The sequence below is a fragment of the Pteronotus mesoamericanus genome, unplaced genomic scaffold (assembly GCF_021234165.1).
Source record: "Pteronotus mesoamericanus isolate MK-2021 breed Mesoamerican mustached bat unplaced genomic scaffold, CSHL_Meso_final contig_557, whole genome shotgun sequence".
NCBI lineage: Eukaryota > Metazoa > Chordata > Mammalia > Chiroptera > Mormoopidae > Pteronotus > Pteronotus mesoamericanus.
The window spans coordinates 1,006,889-1,033,909 of NW_026555200.1; the positions used below are offsets into that span (position 1 = coordinate 1,006,889).

At 55.6% G+C, this 27,021-nt stretch overlaps 1 protein-coding gene across 1 annotated transcript in view; it reads right to left on the minus strand.

The window, feature by feature from the left end:
• ARHGEF10L (Rho guanine nucleotide exchange factor 10 like) overlaps positions 1-27,021 on the minus strand; it is a 140,735-nt gene that overhangs the window by 104,572 nt on the left and 9,142 nt on the right. The window contains exon 2 of the mRNA XM_054579670.1: positions 344-427. Coding sequence (XP_054435645.1) covers positions 344-380 — 37 coding nt within the window. The 5' untranslated portion in view covers positions 381-427. The remainder of the gene's footprint in view (positions 1-343; positions 428-27,021) is intronic.

The following is a 27,021-nucleotide window of genomic DNA, read 5'->3' on the forward strand; positions in this document are numbered from 1 at the left end:
TCCCCTCAACCCTCCGGTCCCCACCCTCAGCTCATAAACTTCATCCCCCAGCGCGCTCCAGTCCCCAGACGGGTTCTGCCCGTCTCTCCAAGGGATCTTAGGGACACAGGTGAGAATAAGCCCTTGTCCAGAGCCCACTCTGTGAGAAGGAAATTACTACTCCCCTGTTGCAGACAAGGAAACCGAGGCAGAGGGGTGAGGATGCTTGCCCAGGGGCGCGCAGCTCACCGCCAGTGGAGCCGGACTCACACCCCAGGGCAGCCTGCTCCCAAGCCGGGGGTGCTCTGCTGGCCCCCACAGCCCTGTTCAGATGGGGATGGGCAGGAAGCCCAGGGCGCAGTACCTGTGGCAGCCTGTGGAGGAGGGGTGGAGGAAGCCATCAGACAAAGTCCGGTTCAGCCCAGCACCGACCCAGCCGCTCGCTCGCCTGTGAAAAGAAGGCCAGAAATCTAATTAGATGACACCCAAGGCCGAAGCTTCAGCAGCAGAGAGGGGTGGGTCACCGGCTCATGACCTGTGCATTCCAGCCCGCTGGCTCCCACATGGCTTCCCCGGCAGCGCCAGGAGCAAAGGACAGCCAGAAAGGGCCCAGCCCCGACGCGTCACAAATCATTAATGCAGAAAACCCAGCAGCTGTGGAACAGTAGCCACGTCTTTCCAGAAAGCCCCTGCCACCACTGACCTTCCTTTTGCCCAGTGTCAAGGACCCTCAGGAGTCTGATGGGTCTGGCTAGACTAGCCCCCCGCAGCACTGTCCCTTCTGACTTGTGGGTGAAGCTCCAGCCCCAGAGACCAGAGTCGGGCTCAGCCCCCCAGGCTCCAGGAGTTGGGTCTCGCCTGAACTGCCATGGCACTAGCCGGAGACTTCCTCCTCCTCCCGGCTGCCCAATAACCACAGGCTCCCTTGAGCCCAGCGGCCCTCACCTGCCCCTGCCCAGAGCCCCGCTTGAGGCCATGTACTCTCTCTCTCTCCCTGCCCCGCCCCAAGGGGTTGGCCAGCTGACAAGGGGCCACCCAGCCATGACATATGGGTGTAAGGAAAGTAAAGGGCTGCAGGGAGGCAGACAACGTGAGATAGGGGCAGAATCTCAAATGCTCAGAGCAGGGAACTGGCTTTGCAGTGGGAGGTCACACAACCAAGAAGCCAGTGAGTGCATCTGGTGGGCTTCCCGGGCCCTGGAGCCATTCTCGCCAGACGTCCCCTGCCAAGCAATGAAGGAGAGCTCTCCCCGCTCCCTACTGGTACCCCTGATTCAAAACTAGAGGCTATCCTTCTAGACGGCCCCGTGGAAGAGGGAAGCATCCAGGAGGGAAAGCACCCAGCCCTCCTGCCTAATGAGCCCCTGCCACAAACTGGCTGTGTGCCTGTTTTCCTTTCTGCTTCTAAAACCTGTGCTTCTATTAACTGGCTTCCTAAATGAACAAGGAATGCATGTACATGGCAATTAATTAATAACAGTGATCATTCACATGGTGCCTGCTTTATCTCAAACACTAAGCATTTTACAAATAATCTTAACATACAAGACTGCACATTATAAATGATAACATGAGGCCCAGAGCAGTTAAGTCAGTTGCCCAAGATCACACAGCTGGTAAGTGGCAGAGCCAGGGTTTGAATGCAGGCCATGGGCATCAGAGTCTGTGCTCCTTAAGTAACCATCACTCTCTAGTGCCTCTCAAAATCCAAACAAGACAAAGGGTATACAATGAAAAGTAAACCTCCCCCATCCCCAGTCACCCGAATCCCCTAGAAGTGGCCATGTTACAGTTTCCCTATGAAACCTCCAGAACTCTCCAGGTACCCAGCCCGCAGACCTGGGTAGACGCCTTGTTTTGTACAGGACAAAGCACACTGCACCCACTGGGCTGCAACCGCTATTTTTGCTTAAGAATCTGATTGATCATTTCAGAACAGTACATGGAAATGGGTCTCACTTTTTTTAACAGATCCATATTTTTTTTCATGTCCCTACCAATGGTTCAGAGTTTGTTTCCGGGCTTTTGATGTTATAAACAATGCAGCAACTAACTTCCCCCACAACAGGGCAAAGAGATGCATGAACCTAGGGCACACTCCTAGAAACGGATCTGCCAGGGTCAATTCTGATCGAATGCAAGTGGCTCTCCACCCAGTGCGTGACTGTGCCTTTTAGCCCCACACTGAGAACGCTGAGGACTCAAACTTTCCCCAGCAAACGGTTTGGGAAAGCAAATTAAAATGCTTGCATGCAGCTGCCCAGCAGTCCTTCTGTGGGTGGTGCCTCCTCCCTGTGGGCTCCTTCAAAACCACTCAGGGGTCTCAGGGAGACGTAGCCCCATTTTGCTACGGAGAAACAAGGGAGGCACCTCGCCCAAGATCATGTGCAAGCTGCTCCTTAAGTGCAGTTTTCTGATGATGTAGTAAAGTCAGGATCCTCATTCCAGGCCGAGAGTCTGCTCCCCTCCCCTCCCTCCTCCCCTTCCTGGCCGATTCTTACCCTCCGCTCCAAGCCCAAGGCTTTCCCGGGAAGGAAGGGAGACACCAGCACTTATAGAGCCTGAGCTTCATTTGCCTTTTTCCTTTACAGATGCAGAAGCCAAGGCTAGGGAGAGTGAGGCTTTGCCTCAGGTCACAGAGGCAAGGGAACAGGGTGACAACCCTAGGAATCAACCAGAGGGCACTGTCCCCAGCCCTAGTCTCACTCCTTTGATTACACCACCTCCCTGGGCTTTGGGGATGGAATCTGGGACTGTCTAAGCTAATCTGGGCCAGTGAGGTCCCCAGGCAAGGACATAGACCTGCAAACCCCATGCATGGCCATAGGCCTGTGGCCACCATTGTGCACACACGTACCCTTGGTCTCACAGGATATGGGCAAGGGAGTAGGGATGGCTCAGAGCAGCCCATTGTCACCACTAGAGACCCTCATGGTGCAACTGTTTGGAGAGACTTCAGGCTCCCTGATACCACCTGCGCCCCACCACTCAGTAGCTACGACACCTTGGATGAGTGGCTTAACCCCCACGTCTGGGCTTCAGTTTACCCACTTGCAAAATAGAGATTACAAAGTACCCACCTCAAAGGGTTATGAAGGAAGTTAAGGAGTAAAAATGTGTAAAAACCTTGGCAGGGCCCTGGGACACACGAGTCTATGGCTGTCATTAACACTCAGGACACAGGATCGCCACAGCTCCGCCTTGGAAAGTCAGGGACCCAAGCCAGAGGCTGAGGTCCGCTGGAGGCGAGCTGAGCCTCAGTGCCCCCATCTGTAAAATGGGGGTCCAGTACCTGCCCCACAGGACTCCCAGCAGCATACCTGAGGTCAACCTCCAACCCCCTGGAGGCTCAGTTAGAACCAAGGCATCAGTCCTTGATGCCCCCCCCCAAAATGGGGGGCAGCAAATGGCACTCTGTGTCTGGATTCCACACCCCAAGAGTGTAAAGGACCCTATGGGTGGCTCAGAGAGGGACCCCAAAATCGGGGGACCTGGGGCAGCGGCCTAGGGCAGCCGGGTCCACCTGCAGGCTGGGCTCTGCCTTGGTCCTCTCAGCGAACTTGACCTCTTCTCAGCCTCTCGGGTGCCGTGAGCCTTGTCTCTGTAAAGTGGAGACAGTACCTGCCCACACGATCCCACGGGCTGTCACATGCAAGGGGCCAGGTCATGGGTGTGACCAGGCTAAGAGCTCAGGAGGCTGTTTCCTTTTCATCTTTATGTCTTCCTTGAGCTGTGCACGGTCTGGAAGCTTTTGAGGAGGGAGCCCGAGCCAAAAGAAATGTATTGTGAAGCCCCTGAAATGAGCCTCTCTCAGAAAAGCGACCTAGAACCTTCCAACCATGACCATCTCTGGCAAAAGCAGCAGCCGGCTGAAAACCAAAAGTGGCCCAGCACACAGGGGGATTCTGACTCTTTTTTTTTTTTTTAATATACATCGTTTCATTACAAAAAAAATTTTTTTAAATGCAACATTCTAAAAAAAACCCAAAATTTACTATTGATATTAATTCCTATGAGTTTATTGTGCTACCACACACGAGTCAAGAAATTAAAGAAACCATTGCATATTTAGAAACACTTAATGTCAGAAGCCTTAAAATCTAACTGTACATAGCAGCCCCTCAGAAAGCTACAACCTGCCCTTTTAAAAAAGTACTTTCTCTACAAAGGATCTTATCAGCTACAAAAATCTGTACAGTTTTTATACTGAAGTTCATATTGAGCTGCACTGGAATTCACCTTCTTAGCAAAACAATTGCCTGAGCGCACGCACACACACACACATCATTACAGGATAGCCATTTATTCCTCATCTTCATCCTCCTCCTCCTCCTCCCCCATCATCCTCCTCTTCCTCCTCCTCCTCCTCCTCATCCTCGGCGGTTCTTCTCGGAGCCTGTCGGCCTGCCTGGGCCCCTCCTTCCCGCGTCCCTTCGCCCCTGGAGACGCTGTGCATCAATACCCTTTCCGAATCTCTCCTTTAGCTCAGCAGCTCTTTGATCACGTGGTCGCTTGTCTTTGGCTAATTTCACCCAATTTTGGGGGGTTTTTTTTTGTTTGTTTTTTGTTTTTGCAGTATCTCTAATGGATGAGCCAGGTTGTTGACTTTTAATCTTTGGGCCACGTTCAAAGCAGAAGAGCAAGGCAGATGGGTATTTTTAGGAGAGCTGGGATCTTTTTCCTTTCCTGTCTTACCATCTTTGGGAGGAACATAATTTTTCATCTCCCTGTCACAGCGAGCTTCGTCACTCTTTTGCCACATCTTCAAACTTCAGCTCTTCCTTTGCAGGCATGGTCTTCCAACCGCCAGACGTTTCTTAGAGAATTCGGGAAAACTGACAAAAAAGTCAGGGTGTTTCTTTTTGTGTTCTTCCCAGTAGGTTTGCACAAAGAAGACAAACAAGAACGTCCTGCCTCTCGGCCTGCTGGAGTCTCCTTTACCCATGGTGACAGACGGCACCTCCCTGGTGGTAGGTTTTGCTCAGAGTCCTGCCATGCGGCCGGGTCTGACCAAGATGCTTTCCCTACTAGGCTCCGGTGTGAACCGGTTTTCTCTGACTCTATTTTAAAAGTGCACGGCCATGGCCGCTGTGGCTCAGTTAGTCGGAACATCATCCTGTCGACCAAAACGTTGCAGGTTTGATTCCTGGTCAGGGCACATGCCTAGATTGCAAGTTCAGTCCCAACGGGGGTCACATACGGAAGGCAACGGATCAGCGTTTCTCTCTCACATTCATGCTTCTCTCCCCGCCTCTCTCTCCCTTCCTTCCCCTCTCTCTAAAACCGGTAAGCATGTCCTCGGATGAGGATTGAAAAATAAAAGAGCACAGAGGACCACACCCAAGGACCTGGTGGTGAAATTAAGGGAATAAATCTCTTTTCGGCTCATCATCATACAGCTGATAAATATCCTGTTGAGATCCTCCCCTAAACTCTCGGCCCTTAAAACCCTCAAGACCAAAGACCCAGGGCCTGCTCCCCAGCTCCGCTCTCCCTTCCCCGAGCATGTGGGGCCTCTCTCCCCCTTCCCCCTCCAGGCGCTTTACTTTACCGGTCTCTTTCCCCGGACCCTTCTTTTGCCTCTGTAACTTTCTAAATCAACTTTCACTTATAGTTCGGAAAAAAAAGCGCACAAAGGGAAGGAACTAGAGGGAAATTCACAGCGATATGCAGTGTTATGCTCAGGGGTCAGGTTATAGGGAATTTCCTGTTTACTTTCTATTTTTCTAAAATTCCCAGATTATCTACAGTGCTCATTGTGAGAGAAAATACCAATCACAAATCTCATCTGTAAAAGGAAGATTAGCACAGAAACATCAGAGCAGGTCAGATCCAGAAAGCAGCTATGAGACACGCTGGCTCTCACTTCACAGATACGGAAACTGAGTCCAAAGGAGGGGAGGGATTTGCTCGGGGGACCAGAGAGGTGGAGACGTAACCACGGTGCTCAGTGGTTAGAAAGATGGGATTTGCTGCTAGATCTGGGTTCAGATCCAAGTCTGCACTTGCTGGCAGCACAGTGAACATGCTGCTCCCTAACCCCTGCCACGCACAGCCCCCGGGGTGACGGAATGAGGACCGAGTGGGGTGTGCAAGAGGCTTCGCACAGAGTAAGCTCTCCGTACAAACCGGCTGTTGTTATTACAATGCTAACAGCGTTATGCTTGGGTGCCAGGGGAGAGTTTCTTCTCTGGTGGGGGTTCATCTCGTTATGAAAATGGCTGCCGATATGCCGGGCAGGTAGACCCCCTGAACAGTGCCCTTTCCCGCTAATGCAAAATGGCCACATTCAGCCAGGGCGAGAGGCAGAGGAGCCAGGGAGGAAGCCCGAGCTGTGGGCTGCAGGGCGTGCCTCGGCGGGTCAGGCCCAGTGACCCGGACCACCCAAGAGCAGCCGGCAGGAGCACCTCCCTCCATCCTCAGCAGCCCTGCTCACCAGGGCAGGTTTCTTCCTGGCTCTAATTTAACCAAAGTGCTTCTCAAAGGTCAAGGTCCATCCAGCCCAAAGGCTCATTAGGAAACAGCCCCTCCAGCCTGCACCTGCCGCTCCCAGCGGCTCCTCCTTGCTAGCCTGGGGGCCCACCCCGTCCTGGGCCCGCCCCCAGCAGCACTCAGCTGAGTGGCCCCATCCCCCTGCCTCCTGCAGGACAGCTGGGCAAATACACCTGGAGCGCTCCCGAAAGTCAGGGAGGCTGCAGAAGTTGGCCCGGAGCTGGAGGACAGGGACGGCTGGCCTGAGGAGACAGAACCCCATCAGGGAGGAGGGGGAGGGCAGGGGTCCAGGCAGGCAGACGTCAGTCCCAGCAGCAGAGGAGGCACCTCTGAGTCGGGCGGCCTCGCTCGAGGATGGTGGCTGTCACCTAGCCTTGCACAGAGGGGAACGAGGACTAGATTCTGGCCCAGACACCCGTGTGTCTCTCCCGGACACCGGAACAAAAGGGGTGGGCCCAGGGCAGGACCAGGTGCTTGGGCTAGTCAGGACCAGCGGTTGCCCATGTGACTGTACCTTGAGAGGTCTCCCTGGCTCTTAGCCCTTGTCAGACGTGTCCTTGGCCAAAGTAACCCCCGCAATGGCTGTTCCACAACACACACCCTCTGACCCTTCCTCATCGCCTTCAGAATGAAGGCCAGGCCCACGGCAAGGCCCTCGGTGATGCGCCCCGCCCCCTTCCCGGAGACCTCGCTGGCCTCAGCAGCTCCCACCCCTGGCCTGAAAGGGAACTCTGCTCCGGCCCCAGGAAGAGCTGTCAGGCCCATGACCATGGCAACCTGTCTTACCTCCCTGGGCCTTTGGCTCAGCCCATTTGCTCCCTCCAGGTAGAATTCTCTCTCACAAACAGCAAGCAAACTCCCACTCAACCTTCAAAACCCAGACCCAGTTTCTCCTCTGTGAGGCCGCCCCCAGACCCATCTCACGCAGTGGTTCCCAAGCCTAGTTGTGGAGCTTCAAAATAAATAAATAAATAAATAAATAAAATACTCGTGCCCCAGGCCCAAGATTCCGTAGCTCAGAGGTGCCGCCAGGAAAAGTCTATTATTAAAGAGCACAGGTGTCTCTGGGACACACATAGCCTCGTTTATCATTGTCTCCCTAATTAGACTGTGACCTCTTCTTTTCATCTCAGTGTCTGGAGCAATGGGCCACGTCCTAGACAACAGCTGCCTGGCCAGCACTAAATTGAGCCCAGAGGCCATGAACCAAAGAGCCTGAAGACCTTGCCCTGCTTGACACCTACTCCCTGGAGTCCCTGGGCCTGGGCAGGTGGGGACTTCTGGCCAATGGAAAGAGAAGCACACGTCCAGGCGAGAACTTCAGCTGCCCAGGTGTCCTCCGCTCTGTCCAGAAAGACCAGAAACAAGAGGGTAAGGTGGGGGTCCAGCCAGACAGTGGGAAGAGGGGCCCACCTCTATGTAGGCAGGGTGGCGAGACACCCAAAGCTCTGCCCTCGGCACAAATGGCCACCCGTTGCAGTCTGGAAGCCGATGGCTCCCAGAGGCTCTAGGGAGACAAGGTGACTGATCCAAGAAAACACTGGAGGAGCTACAGCAAGAGGAACATGGCCAGAATGCAGAGCCCTACAAAGAGAGGCGTGAGAGGGCACAGCCTGGGGTCCGAGGGACCCCGTTTCAGACGCTGAAGCTGCTGCTCGCCAGTGGCGAGACCTCAGGAGGTTATTCACCTTGTGTCTCCCGTCCTCGCTAGTCAGAGGTGAACGCCAATAAAATGGGGCTTGACAAGGCTGGGAGGTTCTACATAAATGCTAGTTTCCTTCCCAGAGCCCCTGCCGCTCCCCAAGGATACACAGCATTGTCCCATTCTGCAGATGGCTCGACTGAGTCCAGGCCAACTGTCAACCAGCAGGTTGTGCGCTGCCCTTCGTGACCCTCACCACCCTTGAGGTCACAAAATGATCAAATAAGAATAGCTGACATCCAAGTGCCACTGTGCATCAGGCCTCCTGCTGAACATTTTTCAGCTTTTGTCTAATTTAATTCCCTTAGCAGATGAGGAAAAGGAAGCCCAGAGATTGAAGGACATTCCCAAGGCCATGCAGCTACTGAGAGAGGCGTCACTGGGCTGTGAGTGGGGAAGGCCAGGGCAGGACCCCAGAGCGGGTGAGGGAAGAGGGGACATCCTCCAGGCCCTCCCCAGCCCGAGGCAGGAGCCTCCAAATGCCAGAGGGACAATAGGGCCAGCCCCAGCCCTCGTCCACTGGACGCCAGGCTGCTCAATGGGCTTCCTGCGGTGGGAGGCGGGAGGGAGGCTCTGAAAGGGGCACCCTCCTGGCTGTGGGCAGGGGTGAGGCTTGGTCAGTGGCTGAAGCCTCAGACAATGGGGGCTCTGTCCCTGCCAGAGTAGGCGTCCCTAGCCCCTCCCCCCTTCCTCCATTGACTTCCTTGGCTAGGCCGGCCCTGGTCAATGATCCCCAGGCGGGACAAGTGGGAACAGCCCCAGGAAGAGGCCTCTGGGCAGAAGAGCCTACCCACCCTGCCTCCACCCCATACCCTACACCCCTCCAGAAGGGATCCCTAAGGGCTGTTGCCTAGGAAACCAGAGCCAGCCAGAAGCTGCAAGACCAAGTGTAAGAGAGAGGGAGAGAGAGAGACAGAGAGAGAGAAAGAGAGTAGAAGGGGCAGCTGTTGGGGGGGGGGGGCATTGTTGCCAGACTGGTCCCCAGCCCTTCCTCCTCCTCACAGCCCCCAGTCACATTCACCCCTTTGTCCCCAACCATCCAGCCCAGACAGGAGGCGCCAGGCTGAAGGGCCAGGTGAAAAGGCTCCTATTTATTGACTGAACTATCCTGAGCTCGTCATCCGCACTCATCACCAGAGGGTCCCAGATCCTCAGCCCAGTCTTGGGTGGCCCATGTGATAGGGCCCCACAGCACACACACGTGGGGGCCAGAAGGGAACCGCATGGACCTTGTGCTACCCCTTCACCTTTCCGAGCCTGTTTCCCCACGTGCGGTCACCTCTCAGGCAATTCAGGGCCAGTGTGGCTCTGGGACACTCATTCTACCAGCAGAGCCATTTCCATGCGGGAACCAAACCAGAGGGTGGGCTTCGCTCCCTCCTTTCACAGATGGGGAAGCTGTGCCTCGGATGAGGCGGAACCAGGAAAAAAAGGGGCGCCTGGCTCCATGCACTGTGACAGAGCGGATGCAGGGGCAGGATGGACAGTCGAGGCTGCAGAAAAGGCCCGGACCAAGGCAGAGAGGCTGGAGGGAGCCGGGGTTTCCAGGGAGGGCGCCTCCCAGGTTGGCTGTTCTCCCTGCCGATCTGCCACCAGCTCACTGGTCCCACCAGCGGCCCCCTGCGGTGCCAAAGGCAGTGGACTTGCCTCAGCCCCACCCCAGCCCCTCCACCACTTGGCCACTCTCTTCTCTATGCGCTCCCTCCGCTCTCCTTCCCAGCCAGCCACGCGCCCATTCCCCCCGCACCCCCCCCCCCACCGCCCGGCCCTTCTCCTCCACCGCTGGGCCGCTCCCGGACTCACTTCCTCACCCCACCTGCGCCCCGCTGAGTGACCTCGCTCATTTCATGGTGTTTAAGACCACCTCCCCATGACAACTCCAGACTGATCTTCCCTTGAACTCCAGGCTTCTGCCTGGAAATAAGCCCCCTCAGCTCATCTGCCTGTGGTGGACTGGGCATCTGGAACTTAACATCCATCCAAACCCCTGGGCACCACTGCTGCTCCTCCCGGTCTTCCCAGCGCCCCTGATGGCCGCCCCGCCTGCCAGGGACTCAGGCTGAAGACCGCAGACTCACCCTTGTCTCCCTCTTTGTCTCATACCCACATCCTCCCCATCAGCACACCTCGTTGGCTCTACCTTCCGAACGTGTCCCGAATCTGACCACATTTCGCCACTCCCCTCCCTCGCCCTGCTACCACTGCGTCCACACCGCCATCATCTCTCCCTGGGACCAATCAAATAACCCCTGATTGGTCTCCTGCTTCCGTTTTTCAATACAGCAGCCAAGTTACTCTTCTGCTCAAACCCTCAAATGCTCTCCTACCTCATTCAGAATGGAAGCCAGAGTCCCCGTCTTGGCCTGCAAGGGCCCGACGTGACACAGCCGCCCCCGCTCCCTGCCTGACTTCTGACCCTACCTCTCCCTGACGGCTTACTCTACCGCAGTCCCATTGACCACCACGCAGTTCCTCAAACACCCCCGCTCTGGCTCCAGCCTTGGACCTTTGCGCTTGCTCCCTCTGCCAGGACCTACACATGGACACCCCCTCACCTCCTCGGGGCTCTGCTCAAAGGTCGCCATACCAGAGAAGTTCCCCCACCACCCTCTTTAAGACAGCACATACACTTCCCCATCACACTCGTCCCCCAACCCGGCTTCCCTGTCTTCATAGTGTTTCACACTCCCAGGCATCTGTGCATGTCAGTTGCTTCTCACAGCCTCCTCCTACGTGAGTGTGGCCTCGACAGAAGCCAGGGTGTTATTGTTTCTGTTCACTGCTGTCTCCACAGCCCTGGACCAGCGCCTGGCAAACACTAGGCCTCACACACACCTGCTAAATGAATGAAGGAACCCCTGGGTCTGGGTCAGTCCCAGCACCGCCCAATTTCGGGAGGGGATAAGGCAGCCAAGGCCTGTGGGGCACCCACTTCTGGGAACTATGCCTCCTCCCATCTGAAATCAGCCTGCAGCCAGGACGGCTCCTCCCAGGAGAGCTTCGTAAACAGATTCTCTGCCAATCTGTGTGAGGGGTGGTTCCCCAAAACCAGGTCTGGCGCCAAAGTCAGGGTGTGATCAGAAGAAGAGGGGAGGGAGAGGCAGGGTGGGAGGAAGGGAGAGGCAGGATAGGAGGAAGGACTTGGACTATTTTTAAGAACTTGCTCCCAAAAAGTCCACATTCTTGCTCTGGTGAGTCAGAAGCACGTGGCTGGGAGAGGGAACAGGACCCCAGAGCTCCAATGGCTGCCACCCTCAGCGGCTCAGCAGGAGGTACAGATGCCAGCCCTCCCCACACAGACAGGTGAGGCACCTGCCATATACCCAGCCACCCAGGGACAGAGCACAGCGGCACAGGGTCAGAGCTGCGTGCTGGAGGCCCCTGGCTGGCAGACCATGGAAAGTGGAAAAGGCTCCTCTTTCAAAGCCCACAAAGGTCCAATCTAGTTCTGATCTGTTCGTTCAGACCCACCCTCTGTCTCTCTCAGGGAAGGGGCCGTCTACTTTATCCCACAAGAGGGCTCTGAGCAGGAAGAAACCTGTGCAAAACTCAGAGCTAAAAATAACTCCAACTACCCAACCAGAGCCCAGCGAGCTGGCCAGGCAGCATCCGCGGTCTCCTGAGAGGCGAGCCCTGCCTGGAGCCCCAGAGGACCAGAAGCCTCAGCCACAGGGCCCAGGACAGCTCTGGCTGAACTTTCAGAGCAGCCAGCACTTACATTCAGACCTGTCCCCAAGAAGGAGGGGAGTGTCAGTCCAGCTGCTCTCTGTCCAGACCCGTGGGGGAGGCTCAGAGTTGTGGTTCCACCTGCCAGCCCTGCCAGCAGGTGGTCTGTCCCACGGGTGGGCGGACCCACCGCGTGCTACAGAGCAGGAAATTGAGGCTCAGAGAGGCAGATTACCAGCACTTTGCCATGTATAATGCGCACTTTTTGCCCACATTTTTGGGGGGGAAATAAGGATGTGCATTATACATAGGTAGTACCTGAAATACCTTGTACCTGTTCTTGTGTTTTGTAACTATGTTACATAATGTTTCTTATACCCTAATGTGTTCAAAAATGAACACAAAAATTCCTTTATAATACAAAAAAACAAGTATCTAAATATAAATAAATAAATAAATAAATAAATAATAATTGAATTAAAAAATTAAAACGTAAGACTTTTTTTCCTAAGAGCTTGGGCCGAAAACGTGGGAGCGCATTATACACGGCAAAATGCAGTATCCAAAGTCAAGTGCATCCGAGGCAGATTCCTGATAAGATCAAGGTCTGTCCCGATCTTTGCCCCTTAGGTGTGCCTCTCCCTCCCCAGTAAGTCCACCTCTCCCCCTCTGGCTGTTACCTTCACGCCCCTGAGAGGATGCTGCCTGGGCTGGAGACAGGTTGAGGAGCCTGGGCTAGAGGTGCTGGGGACAGCACTGGCTCTCCACGCGCAGCTTTCCCAGGAACCCACCTGGCGCTTACCAGCCCTGTAATGGGACATGTGCGGAACTGGGTAGCTCAGGCGCCACCCACAGGCCGGTCCTAGAAAGAGTTCCTCAACGCCCTTGTTTTCCTTCTGCTCTTGGCACTGAAGCTGTGCCGGGGGCCGACCCCTGCCTACGGCCCCCTGCCAGAGATGCAGTCACTTGTTCGGTGGAAAATGGAGGGCCCATTGCACTGCCGGCAGCTCCTGCTCTCAGCAGTCTCTGGTCCCACAGGGACCCCTCGGGTGCCCCTTTTGGCTACCATAATGCCATGCGGATGGTTTTTAGGAAGGTGAGCTCTGCGGTCAAACCCAGTTGGGTCCTGGCTCCCCACTGACTGTGACGTCAAGATGTTATTTCCCTGTTCTGATCCCTGGCTCCCTCACTGTACAAATCCCCACCACGTAGGGTTGTTATCAGGGTTAAATGAGTTAATTCACAAAAAGTACCTCGCTGAGAGCCTAGAACACAGTAGGTGCTCAATAAATGTGTGTTGAATGAATGAATGAATGGACAACCACCTCCTTCTAACTGAACGGCGGCCCTGCCCACAAGGAGGGTGCCGTCCCAAGTAGGGCTGAGTGACCCTACAGCCCTCCCCATCACTGCCCTCCAAGTAAGAGCAAGCTTAAAGGGCAGCAGCCTCTCATGCAGCATCTGACCTGGTAGCACCCCCCTCTGAGGGCAAGGGGTGCCCAACGAAGTGCTCTGGGACAGCCACCCCTTTGACCTGACCCTCAGCTGTGTGAGCTCCCTTAAGCCTCCACTTGCCTCCCATCCCTTTTAAAGTCAAGATTCCAGGGAAAGGGATTACAGGCAGGAAAGGGGAGGACCCCCGAAAGAGACAGCACGTTCCTTTAATTGGTGTGAAATGCAGCGATGACGGAAGCTCCGTGCCTGGTGCCAGGCAGGCATTCCAATCCCCTGAGTCCATGTGGTCGGGCAGGGGGGGCCTCGGAGCTGGCTGCAGATATACCCCCTTATGTGAGGCACGCTGACGGGAGAATCGGCCCAGGGGAGCTGCAAACGTGGGAGGATGCTTCCTCCCCCTCGCTCAAGCTCCAATACATCCAGCTGAACTCAGGGACAAGCCTCCTCCAGGCAGCAAGGGTACCGTGGCCCCCCACGTGCCCAGGGCTGTCACTCAACAACATCGGGAGCATCCTGAGGGACCTGCAGAGAGAGAGCAGGCCTGGGCAGGCGGGATTCAGGGCTCTCTTCCCTGCTGGCAGCCGGCACACCTAGCCGGTGCTCAGTGCAAGACGGAGGGGTGAACACCGGCGCCGACACCTGCACGCCCTGCCAGGACTGCGCCTTTGCCTGGCTCATGCACGGTCCTTCCTGACGTGGAGGTCTTGGTCAGAAGATGGGGCACCATCTCTTTCCCCATTAGGGTACAAACCAGGAAGCGAGTGATGGAGGTCACATCTCCCACCCAAGTCCCATCTGCGTCAGAACTGAGGTCTCCAGGCCCCACTCCCTCATTCTGGGAACCTTGAAGCTCAGCAGCAATCAAGCAGGGAGCAGAAAAGCCAGTCTCCACTCTCTAGGTCCTTCTGCCATCCAACAACAGCCCTCAATCATTCTACAACAACACAATGAGCGCTTCCGTATGCCAGGCACTGTGCAAGGTCTGCGGTTTGCTGACGAGCAAGACACCCTTGGTTTCTGCCCTCCTGGATTCCACAGTCCTACAGGGAGGCAGATGCTAAACAATTACACAAATCCACACGTCGTTACAAACCGGGATAGGCACCGCGAGGCGAGGAAGAACACCAGGGCTCTGCTGACAGCTAGGCGGACGGCCGAACACTGACTCAGCTCTCCCAGGGCTGATGCTGGCCCTGTGCACTCCATGTGGTCATCTGATGACCTGCCCTGCATCGTAACCACACAAAGACAGGGAACACAAAAACCTGGTGACAACCCAGTTAATTTTGCCAGGAGCTCTGCCTCCGTGTGGCCTGGGCCAAGGCACACACCGCCCAGCCTCCAAAGGCCCTCCCACCGCCCAATGGGCATTTGCATTTTATGCCAAACAAGGTCATGTCTGCACCCATGAAATAAGGTGTGGGCTCTTTTTCCCTCTTTTGCTTTTTTTGGGGGAAGGCAGTGTTAGATGTCAAAATTTCCATCCCACCTTGATTTAGGGAGATAGTCTTACTGAGCCATCTAAGGTGGTGGTTCTCAACTGAGGGTAATTTTTGTCCTCCCAGGGACATTTGGCAATGGCTAGAGACATTTTGGTTGTCAAAACTGGTCAAAACTGGTCAAAACTGGAAGGGCAGTGAACGCAAGTGGCATCTAGGCGGGTAGAGGCCAAGGATGCTGCTAAACACCCTACAGCGCACAGGACAGCCCCACGTCGGAGAATTACCCGGCTGGAGTGTCGACAGTGCCCAGGCGGAGGACCCTTACTCCAGGGCGTTGGGTCAAGTCCTTTGAGATCTAGAGTAGATACTGTGCTGTTAACACGGGGTAATGTTACTGCTATTAGTCACAGGGACACAAAGACCAAAGTCATGACCACTGGTTTCCACAGCACATAAATACCAGGCTACAGGCCTCTAAAAAAGTGCATTCCACCACGGTTACTTGTTTCTGTGGACCTCCACTCTGGGCTGGGGACAGAGGCCACGACCCACTTCTCTGCGCCTCTCCACCACCTGGCCCAGCGCCTGGAATACAGAAACGGGGGTGGGGAGAGGGAGAGAGGGAAGCGGGGCAGCCAACTGCAGCCTTCCAAGGTAGGGACCGCGTGTTATGCCTCTCCAGTCCCCAACACCCTGCGCCACTTCTGGCTCTGAGCAGCTGGGTTTGAGTTCTTGAACAAACCACCAGACTGTGAGCTCTCTGAGGCCAGGTCCTCTCTGTGTCCCCAAGCCGAGCCTAGTGTATGGCTCAACCACACACGCTCATTCATCGGTCCCTACGCCTCGGATCTCACAGTTCAGCCGGGGAAGGAGAACTGAACAGGTACCAAGAGTAAACAGCAGGCAGTGCTTCTGTGGGGGAGAAGTGGCGGCCGTAGGCACTCCTGGGAGGGGCCCTGAGCCTAGATGGGGGGGTGGCAGCCTACCCATCAGTTAATACTCCTGGAAACAATGAACAGAGCATGAATCATTCATCTCTGCAAGGCCCGGGGCACGGCAGCAGTGAGAACATGTAAGCAGGACAGAGGGGAGAACGCAGAAAGGGGCTGCCAGTGGGAGTCAGGGGCCCACTTGCTGCTGCCGCCGCTCCCCTCTCCCCAGCGACCTGGCCCAGGTACTCCTTCCTCGTGACAAACAGGATTGAGTGGGTAGAACCCAGAGTCCAGGCTCTGAGCACATAAAAAGGCAGCAGCTCCTTAGGTTGCCTAACGCTACCACAGAGTGAGTGCCAAAACCAGCATCACAACGGTTAACGTCGACTAATTGCCTCTAAGTGCCCAGAGCTATGCCAAGCCCTTCATTCCTATAATGACCTTCATATTTGCAATGACCTTATGAGAGAAGAATTATTGTCATCCCCATTTTGCAGGTTAGGCAACAGAGGCACAGAGAGGTTAAGAACATTGCTCAAGGTCACATGGTCAATAGAGGGAGAGCCGGGATTTGAACCCAGGCCCTCTGGGTGCAGGGCTAAACCCCAAGAGGATCTGGGTTTTCCGTCAGCCACCAGTCTGTCACCAGGCAGCCACCAGCCCGCCACCAGTCAGCTGGGCTCTCTGGGAACCACCCCGGTGAGCAGGTGGGACCACAAGAACCCCACTCGAGGGGAGTGGGTGGGTCAGGGCCCCAGGGGGAGGCACATCAGGAAGAGAGCAGGGGGACTGGCAAAGTGCGCAGCACCGGGCCCTGTGGTGCCCGGGGACGGTTCTAGCAGCACTGCTCCAAATGGAGCCTCGACAACAGCGCCCTCTGTCCAGGTCCCAGCCCTGGGCTCCAGGAGCAGCCACTGTAAACATGCTAAGTCTCACTGGGCATGCTGGTCTGGGCCCAGCGGGGGAACTGGGGTGGGCACATGGTCCTGTGAACCGGGATTCACCCAGGCCCATCCAGCCCGCACCATGGAGAAGGCACCTGGGCAGGCACAGCCTGAGGTTCGGGCCCCACTGTGCCAACCTGAGCGGGCATGTGCAGCAGCCATGGACTGAGCCAGCGCCCTCCCCCAGCTGTGACTGGGGATGACCATGGCGTCAGCCCACGCCCGGAAGGGCCCCCTTGACTGCTAGCAGCATCAAATCCCCTCCTCACCTGGCCCCTTAACAGGGCGCCTCCTGGTCCGAGCAGTAGCTAACGGCTGGGGTACCGTCCATGTTCCTCAGCAGGGACCCCTCCATTATTTCTGAGTCCTGCAGTCTGTCCTCTCCCACAACCAGTCACTCTCGGGAGGGAGGGACGTTTGAGAGGCTGAAATCCAGCCTGGCCGCCCGAGCAAGAACTCCTTAATCCCAGCGGATAGGTGCGTCAAAGCTTGAGCTTTGAAGTCAAGCAGGCCTGACCTCAAATCCCAGCCCCAAAACCAAACAAATGTGTGACTTGGCCTCCCTCAGCCTCAGTTTATTCATCTGCAGACTGGGTGTAATGACTCTCCTGACACCTAATTAAGTAATACACTCATTCATTTATTCAGCCCATATTGATTAAGCACCCCGTAAGCCAAGTCCCGTTCCAGGTGTTTGGGATACGTCACTGAACAATGGGTAAGGCTCCCTGCCCCAAAAGCCCTACTGAGCCCTGCCCTGGGACGACCCCCCACTCACCTCAAGCCTGGGTCTCTGTGCCACATCATATTTTCGGATTTTAATTTCTCTTTTGGAGAAAGACTCATAAGAAGGGTCTAAACCTGCCCTCAATTCACCTTCTGGAGTTTCTCAGAACGAGGCTCCCGCCTCCTGCACAGGACACCCATCGGCTGCCCTCCTTCCCCCCAAATTGCACTCCCACTGGGATCCCAGTCCAGGCTGCTGTGGCCCCTCTTATTAGTTCAACAAACACCTCTTGGGTGTCCCCTCTGCGCCCAGGGCTGCATTTCCTCTTTGCAAAGGTCAGGGTGTGCATGGGAACATGGCAGCCTCAGCTCACAACAAGGGACACTAACTCACATCGCCGATGCCCAGGGAAAATCAACACTGCCCTCCAGCAGCAGCCCCCTGCACGTTCCTGCAAACAAGTGACACTCAAGTGACAGTAGCTCACATGAAATCCCAGCAACTGCTCTCACGGGCTGGGAACAAAACTGATGCTCACTATTGTTTCTGCGCTTCTGCTAAAATCAGGAGTTCCACATGGTATTTCACAGGCTCTCGACACTTCAAGGTGGAGCTCCATCCAGGTTCCCACTTGACACCCCGCTCAATCTCAAGGCTCCCAGCGATCGGTGGCTGAGCCTTCCCAAAATGCCTAGCTCCCTACCTGGCATCTAACTGGCCTTCAATAAATGCTGGTGGGACTGACTTAAGAAAGCTGAGGCTCAGAGAAGTAAAGTGACTTGCCTGAGGTCGCGCGGCTAGAACGGGCCACCCAGCTAGGGACCAGGTCTACAGAACTCCAGCGCCCCGGCCCGGCCTCTCCCTGACCTTCCCCACATTCGAGCACCTGTGGTCTGGCAGCTGTGTAATAGCCGCTCTCCCAGAACAGCCTTCAGGGGCAAAAGGCACCAGCCTCTGGGCCCAAGAAAGGAGAGATGAGTGCCCCATGAGACCTTATAGGGACGAAAAGAGGAAAAACAAAAAGTGCTCTGGTGGAAAAAGGATCAGCCTGTGAGTCATGTGCCCCGGAATATTCCGTTCAGAGCTGGCTCCAGGCGGGCCTCAGCAGCCAGACAGCCTGACAGTGCCAGGGGCCTACCCCCGGCAGCCGGGCAGGGGTCAGCCTGGCTCTGCTGCCAACTCCTACCAGGTCAGGCAAGTCGCTTCCGCTCCCAGGCTCTGGTGTTCCCTGCTTGTGAAAATGCCCACAAGCCTTGCTGAGGTCGCCATTGCCTACAGGGCCCAGGGGTGGGGGAGGGGCAGGGGCGGAGGGGGCCGGGGCAGGGCCAAACCCAGTGAAAGCCGACATCTCCCCCTCTCCCCAGCCAAACTGAGTCCACATCTCATTTGTGCTCCCCCCGCCAGGCGTGGAGCTGACACTCCCCTATGTCCCATCTCCAGCTGCCTGCGGAGTCACCCCAGGCTGCCGCTGGGCTGTGGGCGTCACAGGGAAGCAGCCTTCACTCATCTTTCAAAACTGCTGGTCCCGTTCGGCCTTGGAAGACCAGCATCTGAGAGCCCAAGAAGGGAAGCCAATTTACTGAGTGCCCACTGCACACCAGGAGCTTTGAGAACGCCGGGCCGCCTCACCCCCACACTGACCGTGACATGCGGGTTCCGACTCCTCTCTCAGAGGGCGCCGCTCGGCCAAAGGCGCCTGCCCAAGCTCACACCACTAATAAGACCCGGACTCAAACCTGGATCCTGAAGTCCCCAAATCTGTGTTCTCATTCCTGCTCATGTGTCAGCTCCCAGGGGACAGAAACTGTGGCTGGGCCCCAGGTGTCCCCATGGTGCCTCCTGTGTGGTCTCCATGCAGAGGCTTGTTTGGCTGGCCCGGTGGTTACTCCCCAGCCTCATACGTCACGTGTGGGTCCAGCTCCCCCTGTTCCCACTTCGCTGCGCTCAAGGGTCCTGTGCCGGTCCTGCCTGCCAGGGACCCCAAAGCAGCCTGTGTCCACTTTGGGGAAGAGGAATCGGAGGCCAAGGCTCAGAGGAGCCAGAAAAAAACCCTCAGCACCCATGACACACGGAGCATCGTAGCGGGGCCCAACAGCAGCAAGGAAGCCAGTTGGGGGTACAAGGAGTGGAAAGCATTGTCTTTGCAGGGAGACGTCCCTAGCTCCAACCGCAGGTCCGCCCCATTAGCTGGGTAAACCTGAGCAGGCCTCCCACCCACTCTATGCCTCAGTCTCCTCCTCTGTTAAAAAAAAAAAAAAAAGACACAGCAGCCCCTGACCCCCCAACAGGAATGGTGAGTAAATGCATCGCCTGGCATGAGGCAGGACCCCTTTTCCCCCTGGAGGGAGCCTGTTTATCCTGGCCATCCACTGGGCAGGGGACTCTGAACCTGGCAGTGCCCCAGCCAACCAGCCCAAACAGGCTCGCCCTCAGATCTAGATTTGTGGAGTTAATATTTACCTGCTTATGGCCCAAATCTTCTAGGCCATCAGGGATGCCTGAGTCACTCAGCGCTGAGAATGCTAACCAAGCAAGGACATGGGGTGAGAGGGGGTACTGAATCTGGGACAGGGGTCAGAAACTCTCCAGGGCACCCGGACTCAGGCTGGCCCGGAAAAGACAGTCCCTTCCGCATGTCTCCGCAGGCCAAGTGTCACCCTCCACCCTGTAGTACTTGCTCTAGAGACCCAGAGCCCTAATCACCCGATGACTCATTTGCGTAGAATCCCAGAAACCAGTGAGAATGTGGGAGGGTGAAGGCTAAGGTCCTACAGACGTAAGACTGAGCACCCATGTCTGTGAGCAGTGGAGGTGGTAGCCACGCCACCCTCATCAAATGGAGATTTTGCTCTAGCTGTTTAGACCCAAGTTTTCTGACTTCAGTAAGAAGCCCACCGCAGAGAAGGAAGCAGCAGACTCCGTGCCCTCCCAGCAGCTGTCTGGGACAGCAAGCCCCTTCTCACAGAAGGGAAACCCCACAGTTGGCCTGCCAGGCCTCTCATACTAGTCGGCGGTACAGGGGGGATTCAAATCGGGTCTCCTGGCTCCAAGGCAAATAAACACCCTGCCTCCAAAGCTCCACATCTCAGCTACAGTTTATCGGATGTTTACCGAGCGCCAGGCATGGCTCTACATGCTTTACACATGACAACTGTCTTCATTGGTCCAAGATCTGGATGAGGGAGAGGCTGTTATTATCTGACAGGCTGAGAAACCAAAATGAAAAACACAGTGAGGTGGAGACACTTGTCCCAGGACACACAGAGGACAAGAGGCAGAGCGAGAATCAAAACCAGGCGGTCTGACCCCAGGGGCCACCACGGCATGGACTCCGTCCCCCACATAACTCTGTCCCCTCATCCCCCCAACACACACGGGCAAAGCCCTTGAGCTATAGCAGGACAGAACCGCCACTGGGAAGGAGTCATGGGCTGACCAAGGTCTCATGAACACAATGGCTCCGATCCGCACAGGGAAAGAGCTAAAGGCCCAGGAGGCCGGGGAAGGTGAGCGCTGGGAAGGCCCCCTCGTCCGCCCTCCCCATTCTCCCCCAACGCCACGCCTGAGCCGAGGAGGCCTGGGCAACAGTGTCGTTCCCCGCCTGCACCCTGTCCAGGGCCCCGCAGAGCCAGGAGCTCCTCAGTGTGGCCCACAGGCAATCCTTTTTAACGGATCATCCCATCTCCCCGTTGACACCAATGACAAACGTTTGCTGAGCACCTGCTGTGGGCCAGGCCCCATGGGGATCAGCCATGGAAAACAAAAGACAGAGCCTGAGCTCTGGGGGCGGAAGACGCACCCCCCTACCTGCCCCAGCCCCAGGACCTGCCTTCCCAAGGGGAAGACCCTTCCTTGGCCTGGACACTGTGTCCCACCTCGTCTGCCTGGGAAACTCCCAGCTATGTTCTGAGCCTTAACACAAGATGACCTCAGGGAAGTCTTCCACGATGCCCGCCAGGAGGGCCAGCCACTCACCCCTGTGAGCACCTCATGCTCGGGACGGGAATCGCTTGCTTTGTCCTCTGACTTCCCCACTAGACTGCGAGTTCCTTGAGGACAGGAACAATGCCTTTCATTTCTGTCTCTCCAGCACCCTGTGCAGTCCTCACACACAGCAGAGATTCAAGAGAAGATGGAATGCAGGGTGGGTGGGCGGATGGATGGATAATAGACGGTGGGTGGGTAGAGGGGTGGGTGGGTGGATGGATGGATGAAGAGATGGATGGGTGGGTGGATGGGTGAATAAATAAATGACTAAATGAATAAACAAACAATAGGATCCCACAGGTAATGACCAGAGGCTCCATGTCAATCAGGAATTTACTGGAGCTCAGCTCCCTAGGAATCCTGGCTTTGCCCCAGGTTTTCTGGTCTGACCCAACCATTTTCTAGACACGTTTCCCCAGCTTGGCGGAGAATCCCGATGTCATCACCGTCTGTCTCCTTCACTGGGCTTGTAGCGCAGGTGACATAATACCCAAGGCTGCGTCTGGCCTAACAATTACGTCCTCAATGCCGTTCCCTGGGCTGAGGCCACGGCAGGCCTCGGTGAACACTTGTTGAATGAGTGACAAACAAATGAACGAAAGGCCTTGGGAGCTTCTGAAACGCAGAGCTTGCTAGGTGCTGGCCGAGGCCTGCTGGCAGAATCTCTCAGGGGCCAATGCAAGAATGCGTATTTTGTTCAAAAGCTTCCTGGCAATTCCAGTGATCGGCGCGGTTTGGGGAAGAGGAGTCCCCAGCTACTGATGGCTGCGACCACATGAAGGCATCTCAGAACAGGGCCTTACAGAGCCACCACCAGCTCCAGCCGACCACCACCCTCCCAAAAACTTTTAGGTTAAAAGAGAGTCTAACAGCACTTTTCATAGTGTGGTCCTTGACCTATCGACTTCAGAACCACATGAGTGAGAGGAAGCCTTTTTAAAAAAGCAGATTTGAAGGTCCCACCCCAGCCTATAAACTTAGAGTCTCTTGGGGGGAGGCTCCCAAAACCTGCATCCTTAGCAGGCAAGCTGGGCCCCCCGGCACACACGTGTGGACGAGGATGACTGGCCCGCAGGTTCCTCAGGGTGCTAAGTCCGCCCGATGTGGCCGGCACCTTCATGCACACGTCGTCTTCTGGTGGAGGAAAGTTCCTGAGGGGCCGCCCTGGAGGACGCCAAGAAACCCAGAAAACCAGGTGAGAGGCCAAAAGGCAGCAAATGTGCCCATTCCTCAGAACCTGAGCCTTGAAGGGAACCAGTTAGTCATGAAGCCCAGCCTCTCATCTTACAGATGAGGAAACCGAGGCCCAGAGAGGCTGTCTCCTGCCCAAAATTGTAACAGAGACAGTGCCAGAGCCAAGCTCGAAGCCAGGTGGCCATGCCCAAGGTTCACCCCACAGTCCCAGGCTGCCTGGCTTGCGGGGGAGGCTCTCCCCAATCTCACACTCTCTGACCCTGCTCCCAGGTGAGCCAGGGTCCCTGGGAAGAGTCTCCAGCAGGGCAGCAGCTGTCAGCCCAGAGGATCTCAGCCAGCCTTGCTGCCCCAGGAAGTCACAGTGGCTCCGATCATGGAAGGCCCTGGCTGTCTCCACCATGGACAACGATAAGGCAATTCATACCCCAGGGAAGAGTGGGCATCGAAGAATGGAATGCGGTTAAACAGTCTGGGCGATTATGGTTCTGCTGACCCCAGAGACAGGATGGGGAGGGGGTCTGATTGTCAAAGCTCAGTAGAGAATGTCTCCCCAGAACTCTACAATCAGCCCTGGCTGGTGTGGCTCAGTGGATTGTGTGCCGGCCTGTAAACCAAAGGGTCACCAGTTCGATTCCCAGTGCAGGGCACATGCCTGGGTTGAGGGCCAAGTCCCTGGTAGGGGGCGCGCGAGAGGCAACCACACATTGATGTTTCTCTCCCTCTCTCCCTCCTTTCCCCTCTCTCTCAAAATAAACAGACAAATTCTTTAAAAAAAAAGAAAAAAGAAAAAAGAAAACTCCACGATCAGTCTACAGTGTCTAAATTCAATAAGAGTTTAAACAGCTTCGAGGAACCATGACATAGGAACCACGACATCCATGTTTCTCCATCAGCCTATCTGGGGGAGCACTAATGTCCTGAAATACGCTAACAGGTGCTCACTGGCACAAAAAGGTGTTCAGTGGTCAAAGGCTATGGAAGAATCAGAGTAGAGACCTCTCTCCCAGAGGTGAACGATATTGGGCAGGTTCAAGGCTCTGTAAGTCCTGCAATTTCAAAATCTGCTTACCCCATATTTTGCCACGTATAATGTGCACTTTTGGCCCAAATTTCTGAGGGAAAAATAAGGATGCACGTTTATACATGGGTATGATGATTATATACTATGGGTATAATGATCCCATGTATAATGAGCACAAAAACGTGGGTGCGCGTGATACACAGCAAATACGTTAAATCCTGATACGGAGGAAGAAGGTTGGAGACTAAAAGGGGTCGTGTACTGAAAGTCATGGACCAGGAAGCAGGGACCGTGGGACCTGAGCAAGGCAGCATGCCTTGAGTCTGCACTGGAGAGCAATGTGCTTAGTACACACTGAGATGATTCCTTCCGTCTATTTTTATTGTTGCTGTTCATGTTCTGATGGGAGGGAGAGAGGCCAAGAGGTGAAGCTTCTCAAATCTTCTGTTCCTGGACCGGCAGCAGAACCAGGAACAGAAAAAGATTTGTGACCTGGGGCAAGTCACCACCCCTCCCCAGACGAAGATGTCCCCATACATAAAATTAGGACTTTGGCCCTAGATGACCCCTGAAGGTCCTCCCAGCTCTAAATGAGTCTCTGACTCCATCGTCCTATCCTTAGCTTCTATTTTTCTCCCCACCAGTCACAACCTCTCCCGGTCACAAATCCCCTTCCCCATAAGCAGCTGAGGCATGAACTCAGCTGGGCTGAGCTCTGTCCAGGGGGAGACAGTCCTGTCTTTGCTCTCCCTGCCATTGTCCCTTCACCATCCTCACTGGAACCCAGGTGCCTGGTTCACAGTCCGGCGCTCTTCCCGAGGGCCTGGGGCAGTGAAAAGAGCAGAGGTCATGGGTCCAGGATGCTGGAATTCTCTTCCCAAGTCTCCTCCAAGTGGCTCTGAGATGATGAGCAGAGAGCGTTCGGCCCACTGGAGCACCAACACTCTGATAAAACATAAGGGGTGGGGCTAAATCAGATGCCCCACCGTGGGCTGAATGGTGGAGCCCTGCAAGATTCTATCAGGTAATTTGCCAAGGAAAGGCTCAAAGAAACAAAGGGTTTCCAGAAAAGTCTCCAGAGTCAGACGGATCAGGCTTCCGGTTCTGCCATTTACTACCTGTGTGACCTTAGGCAAATTACCCTCTCTGTTCCTCAGCTGCCACATCTGTTAAATGAAGATAGTAACCACATATACCTCACAAGAATGCCACAAGGAATTCAAAGAAGATAACGTGTGCTGTGTGGTACACTCTAGGCCCTCAGTAAACAAGAGCCGTTTTTTCAGTCCTTCCGGATCACATTTCCCATCAGCCAGACTTCACAGAGGAGACAGCCGAAACCGCAGAGAGGCAAGAGAGGTGCCTGAAGTGAAGGGACTCCTAAGGGGCAGGTCTCTGGGAACTGCAACCCCTCTCTCCTGGCCCCCGAAAATGAGGCCTCTGCCTGGCATCTGCAAAATACAGCTGCCGTCCCCAACGAAGACCGCCTCCCTCCCTTGCCTCACGTGAAGCAGGTCCAGGGGCAAATCCCATTCCCAGGGAGTTTTCTAATCACTTGCCGGGGAGGAAGCCAAGGCCCAGGAAAATGCTTAAACACCCATGGGGCGCTGGCTCAGGGAGCACCCACTCCCACTCCCCGGCGGTGGCAGCCAGGAGGTGCTGCCCGCTCCAGAGACTGCCGCAGGGCAGCAGTTGAAACCGCAAGAGGACCTGCAGATTGCAGGACGGTGACGTTCCCCTGGAGCCTCCAGTGAGCCCCTTCCCGGGTTATTCACCACCTGCTTCCAGCCTTGAGACTTCGGCTGCCTCACTCCGGGGACCAGTCCCTGCCTGGATGCCCTGTTATACTGTGTGACCTCAGGCAAGCTGCTTAACCTCTCTGAGTCTCAGGAACCTTTTTAGAAAAGAGAAATGAGCAGAGTTTAGGAAGACTAAGGAAGCAACAGAGTTGGCAGTCTGATCGAGGAATCAGAGCCTCCAAAGTTCTCCCTGATGTTTCCTGTCCCTTCCAACCCTGTCTCCACCAAGAACAAGAGGTTCTGATCTTCTTCTTCCCCATCTGCAAACACTTGCTGGGCTTCCTGTGGTCCTCAAGATAAAGTAGGAGCTCCTAGTGAGATGTCCAGAGCCCTTCAGCAGCATCCCCCACGGCTCCACCCCCGACAGGGCAGGGCCCGAGGCGCGCTCTCCCGCAGCCTTTGCGCTCTGTGCAATGCTTCTCATGCTTCTCTCTCCCGACCTGACCGCTTCTCGGCTGCTTTGCTCAGACACTCCCCTAGGAAGCTTCTTTGTCCCTCTACGCCTGGGTCAGGTGCTGTCCATCTCTGCATGGCTACCCGGCTGCCTCCCACAGCAGAAAGCGGGTAAGCACATTTTACTCATCTCTAGCTCCTCACCTGGCACCGGCTCCATAAGGAAATCTGTGCTAGATAAATATGTGCTGTGAAGAGAGGAATGCAAGGACAGACAAATCAAAACAAATTACTCCGTGAGCTTTGGTTTCCTCCTTGCCAAACAGGAATGTTGTAGGAGAGGTGGCTAGACAGCTGGGTGGGGACCTTCACCCGCCTTCACCCCCCGTCTCAGTGTGCTGGCTGGGTGGCCTCCTACCCCTCTGTAAGGTGAGGACAGTAAGAGCACCTGCTCCTTATTGTGAGGATGCAGTGAACTAATCCTCCCAGAGTGCTCAGCGCAGTGTCCAGCACATGAAGGTGATTTCCTTGCACTTCACGTAAAGGAAGAAAAGTGGCCACCTGGCCCAGCTAAAATGGCTTCTGCTGCAGGGAACCGAGTTCTCCCGACACCAGGCTCTCAACCGGCTCAGGAGCTCCTCACGTCGGCCAGCACCGGCCCCCATCGTGGAAGCCCAGTGCCCTGGAGACTGGGGGCCCCACCGCACCATCTCAGACACACCACTGCCCTTGCTGAGCCCGTCCCCTCCTCTCGAGAAAGGAGGGCTGAGAAGCACCTGTTTCTGCCATTCTGGGGATACAAAAGTCTCTGCTCATTCTCATAGTGGCTGCAAATGACTTCTACCAGAATGGGCAGTCTTGGCTGGGCTGTACCCCAACCCCACCTGCCAAAGTGTCATTGAGAACCATAAGGCTATCAAATGGGACTGTCCCCAACCTCCCCTCATGTATACTCCAAATCTACCCCAACTTCTCCCACTTCCCAAGAAGCGCTGTTGCTCCCCTAAACCCCCCCACGCCCCCACACCCTGCACCATCACCTGGGAGCTTCCTCCTCTCTCCTCCACCCAAACATCCGGCTCCCGCAGCTGCCCCGCGTGTCTCGTCCGCTCCTGGAGCAGCCTTGGCCACAGCACAGATCCTTCTCCTGGGTGCCCCAGTCCCCTTCTAGCTGAGACTTTCCTCAAGCCCCCTTCACTGGCTGGAGTCTCGGAAGCGGTCCACACACGCGGCCTCTCCTTCCTCGCCTCCCATCCCCCGACCCTCTCCCGCTTCGGATTGCAGCGCC